Source organism: Colobus angolensis, unplaced genomic scaffold (assembly GCF_000951035.1).
Source record: "Colobus angolensis palliatus isolate OR3802 unplaced genomic scaffold, Cang.pa_1.0 Scaffold26, whole genome shotgun sequence".
Lineage (NCBI taxonomy): Eukaryota > Metazoa > Chordata > Mammalia > Primates > Cercopithecidae > Colobus > Colobus angolensis.
The window spans coordinates 13,944,398-13,952,838 of NW_012115821.1; the positions used below are offsets into that span (position 1 = coordinate 13,944,398).

The 8,441-nt window shown below is 47.4% G+C and overlaps 2 protein-coding genes across 3 annotated transcripts in view; one reads left to right on the plus strand and one right to left on the minus strand.

Annotated features, from left to right (window-relative positions):
* Nucleotides 1-8,441, minus strand: part of PXK (PX domain containing serine/threonine kinase) — a 107,230-nt gene that overhangs the window by 86,800 nt on the left and 11,989 nt on the right. The gene's annotated exons all lie outside the window — the stretch shown is intronic.
* LOC105515409 (creatine kinase B-type-like) lies at nt 7-1,321 on the plus strand. The gene is given in 3 exon segments (XM_011947219.1): nt 7-501; nt 504-1,014; nt 1,017-1,321. Coding segments are annotated over 3 exon segments (1,062 nt in total). The 5' UTR covers nt 7-63; the 3' UTR covers nt 1,130-1,321.

Below are 8,441 nucleotides of genomic sequence, written 5' to 3' on the forward strand. Positions count from 1 at the left end.
GCGCTGAAGCTGCGCTTCCCCGCCGAGGATGAGTTCCCCGACCTGAGCGCCCACAACAACCACATGGCCAAGGTGCTGACCCCGGAGCTGTACGCGGAGCTGCGCGCCAAGAGCACGCCGAGCGGCTTCACACTGGACGACGTCATCCAGACAGGCGTGGACAACCCGGGCCACCCGTACATCATGACCGTGGGCTGCGTGGCGGGCGACGAGGAGTCCTACGAAGTGTTCAAGGATCTCTTCGACCCCATCATCGAGGACAGGCACGGCGGCTACAAGCCCAGCGATGAGCACAAGACCGACCTCAACCCCGACAACCTGCAGGGCGGCGACGACCTGGACCCCAACTACGTGCTGAGCTCGCGGGTGCGCACGGGCCGCAGCATCCGCGGCTTCTGTCTGTCCCCGCACTGCAGCCGCGGGGAGCGCCGCGCCATCGAGAAGCTCGTGGTGGAAGCCCTGTCCAGCCTGGACGGCGACCGGGCGGGCCGGTACTACGCGCTCAAGAGCTCAAGAGCATGAGGGAGGCGGAGCAGCAGCAGCTCATCGACGACCACTTCCTCTTCGACAAGCCCGTGTCACCTCTGCTGCTGGCCTCGGGCATGGCCCGCGACTGGCCCAACGCCCGTGGAATCTGGCACAATGACAATAAGACCTTCCTGGTATGGGTCAACGAGGAGGACCACCTGCGAGTCATCTCCATGCAGAAGGGGGGCAACATGAAGGAGGTGTTCACCCGCTTCTGCACCGGCCTCACCCAGATTGAAACTCTCTTCAAGTCTAAGAACTATGAGTTCATGTGGAACCCTCACCTGGGCTACATCCTCACCTGCCCATCCAACCTGGGCACAGGGCTGCGGGCAGGAGTGCACATCAAGCTGCCCCACCTGGCCAAGCATGAGAAGTTCTCGGAGGTGCTTAAGCGGCTACGACTTCAGAAGCGAGGCACAGGCGGTGTGGACACGGCTGCAGTGGGCGGGGTCTTCGACGTCTCCAACGCTGACCGCCTGGGCTTCTCGAAGTGGAGCTGGTGCAGATGGTGGTGGACGGAGTGAAGCTGCTCATCGAGATGGAGCAGCGGCTGGAGCAGGGCCAGGCCATCGACGACCTCATGCCTGCTCAGAAGTGAAGACCAGCCCACACCCAACACCAGCCCTGCTGCTTCCTAACTTATTGCCTGGGCAGTGCCCACCATGCACCCCTGATGTTCGCCGCCTGGCGAGCCCTTAGCCTTGCTGTAGAGACTTCCGTCACCCTTGGTAGAGTTTATTTTTTTGATGGCTAAGATACTGCTGATGCTGAAATAAACTAGGATTTTGGCAAAAAAAGAAAAAAAGAAAATATATATCTACACAAAGACTTGACCCAAATATTCATGGCAGCTGTATTCATAATAGCCCCAAACTGGAAATAACCCAAATATCTACCAACTGGTGAATGGATAACAAATTAATGTTGCCAGGCGCAGTGGCTCAAGCCTGTAATCCCAGCACTTTGGGAGGCTGAGACGGGCGGATCACGAGGTCAGGAGATCGAGACCATGCTGGCTAACACGGTGAAACCCCATCTCTACTAAAAAATACGAAAAACTAGCGCCTGTAGTCCCAGCTACTCGGGAGGCTGAGGCAGGAGAATGGCGTAAACCCGGGAGGTGGAGCTTGCAGTGAGCTGAGATCCGGCCACTGCACTCCAGCCTGGGCGACAGAGCGAGACTCCGTCTCAAAAAAAAAAAAAAAACAAACAAATTAATGTTAAATCCATACCATGGAATACTACTCAGTAATAAAAAGAAACACATAACATCATAGAAGAATTTCAAAGCTTTATGTTAAGTGAAAGAAACCAGACCAAAAAAAAAGACAATATTGTATAAGATTCCACTTACAGATAATATTCTATTAATAGAAAGGATGAAACAATGGTAACAGAAAACAGATCAGTATTTCCCAGGGACCAGAAGGAGGGCAGGGTCTGCAAAGGGGCACCAGGGAAACAACTGGAGTGATGGAAGTGGGTGTGCATATATATATTTGTCAAGATTTATCAAATTGTTTACTTAAAATTGGTGAATTTCATTGTATGTAAATTTTACTTCAACAAAGTTGACCAGAAAGAGAAACAGAGAGAGAAAGAATTATCTAATCCCTTGAGCCCAGGAGTTCGAGATCAGCCTGGGTAACATAGTGAGACCTCGTCTTTATAAAAAATGAACATGGCCGGGCATGCTGGCTCACACCTGTAATCCCAGCACTTTGGGAAGCCGAGGCAGGTGGATCACTTGAGGTCAGGAAGTCGAGACCACCTTGGCCAACGTGGTGAAACCCCATCTCTACTAAAAATACAAAAAAATTAGCCAGGCATGGTGGCACGCGCCTGTAGTCCCAGCTACTTGGGAGGCTGAGGAAGGAGAATGGCTTGAACCTGCGTGGCGGAGGTTGCAGTGAGCCGAGATCGCGCCACTGCACTGCAGCCTGGATGACAGAGCCAGACTCTGCGCCCTCCCACCCCACCCACCCAAAAAAAGGACACAATTAGCCAGGTATGGTGGTGCAAGGCTGTGGTCCTAACTACTCAGGAGGCTGAAGTGGGAGGATCGCTTGAGCCCAGAAGTTTGAGGCTACAATGAGCCAAGAGCACACTACTGCACTCCAGCCTGGTGACAGAGTGAGACTCTGTCTCAGAAAGAAAAAAAAAAAAATGAAAAAGGAAAAAGAAAAATAATTATAGAATTACTATAAAGCACTTGGCTTGGCATATAGTGAATGTTAAACAATGTCATCTATTATGACAAGTAACACTCCCCTTTCAGTATTACTCAAGGTGTCTAAAACCAAACTTAGACTCATCATCTTCCTGGGAAAACCAGCTACCCTTCATCTACCTTGTACTACTTCTCTAATCATTTCCTGGTGTCTCTGTTTCCCTTGTGGCCTCTACTTGACAGACTTTTCCTTTATTGTGTTCCTCCCCTCTCCCTGCCACAGACCTGAGCTGTGGCCTCTCTAACTTCACTGTTCCATTAGCACCCTTGACTCTCTTCTCTCCTTCCTTCACCCTTTCCACTGCACCTTGCACACAGCAAATTAAGCTTCCTAAAATGCCACTTTTATGAGCCACACATCCACCCAAACCCCCTCAATGTTGTTCAGATTCCTTAGCCTGGCATCTAGGAGGCCCCACAATTGGCTCTAATCTTCCTTTTTTTTTTTTTTTGAGACGGAGTCTCGCTCTGTGGCCCAGGCTGGAGTGCAGTGGCCGGATCTCAGCTCACTGCAAGCTCCGCCTCCTGGGTTCACGCCATTCTCCTGCCTCAGCCTCCCGAGTAGCTGGGACTACAGGCGCCCGCCACCTCGCCTGGCTAGTTTTTGTATTTTTTAGTAGAGACGGGGTTTCACCACGTTAGCCAGGATGGTCTCGATCTCCTGACCTCGTGATCCGCCCGCCTCGGCCTCCCAAAGTGCTGGGATTACAGGCTTGAGCCACCGCGCCCGACCTAATCTTCCTTTTCTGTCTTTTACGCCACGCCAGAATCTTCCCCAATAAACCCAGTTGGAATGAATGAACAAACAAAGGCAGGAACCAAGTCTGTCTTGCTTAGACCTGTACCCCAAGTGCCTAGGCCATGCCAGGAACACAGGGCATACTCACAGCAGTATCTGCTGAATGAACTAATGAACTCCTGAAGTCTACCAATGCAACCTTGGCCTTAGAGAAGAATCATTCTTCAGATTTTTAAACTGAGATCCTTATGGTGGGTTACTAGGAGTTTGGAAGAGGATGAACAGTGAGGGGCCCCAGAAGGTGTTTCAGGATTTATGTGTTAAAGGCTATAAAGCTTTTGTTTCTACTTTTTAAAAATAATAACTTAAATATCGATAAAACAATAACATAAATATTTTTTCCCTCGGCCGGGCGTGGTGGCTCAAGCCTGTAATCCCAGCACTTTGGGAGGCTGAGACGGGCAGATCACGAGGTCAGGAGATCGAGACCATCCTGGCTAACTCGGTGAAACCCCGTCTCTACTAAAACATACAAAAAACTAGCTGGGTGAGGTGGCGGGCGCCTGTAGTCCCAGCTACTCGCGAGGCTGAGGCAGGAGAACGGTGTAAACCCGGGAGGCGGGGCTTGCAGTGAGCTGAGATCCGGCCACTGCACTCCAGCCTGGGCGGCAGAGCGAGACTCCGTGTCAAAAAAAATAAAAAATAAAATAAATAAATAAATAAGTATTTTTTCCCTTTAACCTAGAATAGAGTAGGAGCTTCCAAACGGACACACAGTAAGTATGGGATGAGTTGTGGAAGTCATGAGTATGTTCATAACTCAGTTGGTTTATCACAGTTTTTACCATTACACAATATTTTAATTGACTTTGCTCTTAGTCATATATGATTTCATTTACATCCATAATAAACCACTGACTAAATGTAGGCTCAAGTAATGCCAATGACAAAACACATGTTAGTGAGAAGTTAGAAATACAAGTGAGAATTATCATAAAAATGGTAATTCTACAAGTTGTCTGAAGATGCTCTCAGGGCCTTAAGTTGTATTCCTCTGATCATGATTTAAAAATATATATAGTTCAGATCCCAAATGATATAATTTTTAGTAATATACTGATCTAAATAAAATTTTTTTTATATTTAAAATCACTTCCAGAGAGAGTTTGTACCATTCCCTATTACTATGAAAGGAGTTTGCAAGTTAGAAAAGGCTGAGGCATACTGATTTAGAACGTTTTCTCTGAAATGCTGGCTCCTCTGTTAACCACTCCGAGTTCCCTAAGCCCCAGGGAGGACCTGACCAGCCTCTCCCCTGTGCCCTGCTCTCCCAGGCAGAGGGGCCCTTTAGTATAGTACTTTGCTTCATCTTTGCTTTTGTGGCTGCTATATTGACTAGGATGTCAGCTCCCTGCTTCATTCATCTTTTTATCTTAACAGGCAGCACAGTGCCTGGCACCCAGAAGACTCTTGGTAAGTATCTGTTAATGTTCCTGAGATCAAATGTCTGTGTACTGATGTTGGAACCCCTTTAGGGATTAACAAAAGCTGGGAGAGGAAGAGCTGAAATGGGCATTTGCTAGGGGCTGCCTCCCTTCAGGTCTGGGGAGCTCATGGCTGAGCACTGTGGCCTGCCCACTTGTTTTTTGCTTTGTTTTGTTTTGTTTTGTTTTGAGACAGAGTTTTGCTCTTGTTGCCCAGGCTGGGGTGCAATGGTGCGATCTCAACTCACTGCAGCCTCCGCCTCTCAGGTTCTAGCAATTCTCCTGCCTCGGCCTCCCGAGTAGCTGGGATTACAGGTGCCTGCCACCACACCTGGCTAATTATCTGTGGATTTTTAGTAGAGATGGGGTTTCACCATGTTGGCCAGGCTGGTCTTGAACTCCTGGCCTCAGGTGATCTGCCCATCTTGGCCTCCCAAAATGCTGGGATTACAGGCATAAGCCACCGCGCCTATTCAGCTGACCACTTGCCTATTCCATCACCATTGAACACCAATAGCCAGTTCTGCAGCCTGGTAAGGAGGTCCTGAGCTCCATCTCCCAAGCATGGCTGTCAAAACGTGTTACTCCAGGGTAAAAAGGAAAAAACAGGGAAATCTGCTCTTTGAGGTGTCACTGATGTTTTTTGCCACTTATTAGCAAAGTAATCACAGTTGACAGTGAGAGAAACTTTTAAATAAATAATTTTCCTTTTCCCATTCAAAACATATATTTGAATGCCAAAAAAGCACTAGATAGTAAGCGAGTGCCCTGGCAAATACAACAGTAATAAACAACAAAACAAATGACACTTATGTGCTGGGCTTTGTTCTGAATACTCCATGTGGATCAGCTCGGTTAATCCTTATAGCAGTCCTAACATACTCTTTCTATCCTCACATTACAGATGAAAAAACTGAGGCTGGAGAAATCAAGCAGCAATTTGTCCAAGGTCATTAAGCCATTGTTACTCTTCCCAATTATATACAGTTTTACCTGGGTGGGATTGGTGGAGGGGGGTTATAAACAGAAAACAAGGTAGTAAGAAATAATAGGTGTATAAAATGAGTGTACCTTTGAGGCAGATATGCTCTATGGGAATTTCAGAGGAAGGAAAATTATATTCAGTTTGGCAGACAAGAAGCAGAAGTACCCCGTAACCCGTTTGGTAGGTACAATGGTCAGTAGTAGTACACAAGAGCTTTACCTCCAATAATGGCATTCATTCTCAAATTCACTTATTCAGCAAATGTTTGCTGCATGCTTACTATCTATGTGGCAGGGACTGGGCTAGTTTGAAACTGAATCAACACAGCAATACACAGACAATAAAGTCTGGATTTAGAGAAAAAAAAACAAAACAAGCCTCAAAGAGGTAGAACAAGCTGCCTGCACCCCTTACCATCTACAGTGGGAAGAAGCAGAGGTGCGTCCTCTATGCACAGACCCTCCTGTCCACCCTCAACAGCATGAGAGCCCCTAGAGCAGCGAATGCTCACCACTGCACTCCTAGAGACCACAATGCTCATCAAAGAGCGGGAGCTTGAGAAGTGCCTGTGGAATGTGGAATAAACCAGTGCCAGGCTTCTAGTGAATATGGTAGGCTACATGGTCATATGCATAGATGCCTACAGCATGGCAGCGTGACACTCAGCCATTCCCTGTGCTCTCGCAGACCAGCAGGGTGCTGTGGTGCTGGTCTGATGCTAGAGGTCTGGTGTGAGCAGGCCCATTTCTTTCTGGCTTCATTTCTCTCTACTTCTGCCAAGAGGAATGCGTGCAGGACTAAAGTGCAATGAGTCCCTGCCCAGGAATCACTTGTTACCTGGCGGAAGGGCAGGCTCAAAAGGAAGGCAATGAATGACCGAGAACGACACTGCTTCCCTTTTCACCACTATAGGTGGCTCTTAGACATTTTGAGATCCAGGATTCTCCCGTATCAACACTCCACTGACTTCCCCCCAGTCCAGCAAAAAATCCTCAACTGAATTATGAGGAAAAATGACCTGTTTCTGATGAACACATCAAAGAAATGTGAGCAGCCTTGTTTAAATATTATAAAGAGGTGCTGTGACAGCAGGTGGAGCCATGGCTAGTGCTCCAGAACTCTGCTCTCCCGCACAGAGCCCTTTGCCCTTCCTCAGGCCACTGTCTAGTAAGTCATCTGTGCACACACTGAAACGCACCAGGCAAGCTGCAACCCAAAGCAACTTGTTTTCAAACTAAGAGGACATAGTTCATCTGTTGTTCTAAATACAGGATTTTCTTAAAGTAGGATATTTTGGTATTATAGTACATTTGGCATTTGGTATTATATTATAGTACATTTTTTTCAGATGCACATATTTCACCAACACCAACTAAAATAAGTAATACTCCAAGTTTACAGTTTTAAAACGTTTTCCTTTTTCTTTCTTTCTGTTTTTTGTTTTTTTTTTTTTTTTGAGACGGAGTTTCGCTCTTGTTGCCCAGGCTAGAGTGCAATGGTGCGATCTTAGCTCGCTGCAACCTCTGCCTTCCGGGTTCAAGCGATTCTCCTGCCTCAGCCTCCCAAAGTGCTGGGATTACAGGAATGAGCCACCAAGCCCAGCCTTTTTGTTTTTTTGTTTTTTTTTTTGGAGACAGACTCTCACTCTGTCGCCCAGGCTGGAGTGCACTGGCACGATCTCAGCTCACTGCAACCTCTGCCTCCCAGGTTCAAGAGATTCTTGTGCCTCAGCTTCCCGAATAGCCTGGGACTACAGGCATGCACCATCCACCTGGCTAATCTTTGTATTTTTAGTAGAGACGGGGTTTCACCATGTTGCCCAGGTTGGTCTTGAACTCAAGCCATCCACACACCTCAGCCTCTCAAAATGCTAGGATTACAGACAAGAGCCACCATGCCTGACCTAAAAAAGTTTTTCCAACAGTGATTCTTACCCTAAGACCCAAAGCCTAAGAAAGGGCTTCAGGTCAGTGAGGTTCTGAGAGGTCACAAAGACATGTTTATGGGTATTTATGAATAGGGAAGCAGTACCTCTGATGAGATCCTTAAAGGAGTTGGGCCCAAAGAGCTAAAGAACTTGTGCTTAGAATATATTCTGAAACAATTCCGATAACAATAAAACTTGGTTGTTTCTTGGAGTTTGGTAAACAGGTGTTTATATTAAATTAGTTTAGTAGACTTGTAGGTTTAAAAAAAAAATAACATTCTGAGTTATAAAACAGGGTGATGACTAAGGTTTCTTTTTGGGGTACTGAAAATGTTCTGGCTGGGTGCTGTGGCTCATGTCTGTAATCCTAGCACTTTGGGAGGCTGAGGCAGCTGGATCACCTGAGGTCAGGAGTTTGAGACCAGCCTGGCCAACATGGTGAAATCCCATCTCTACTAAAAATACAAAAATTAGCCAGGCGTGGTAGCGGATGCCTGTAGTCCCAGCTACTCAGGAGACTGAGGCAGGAGAATCACTTGAACCCA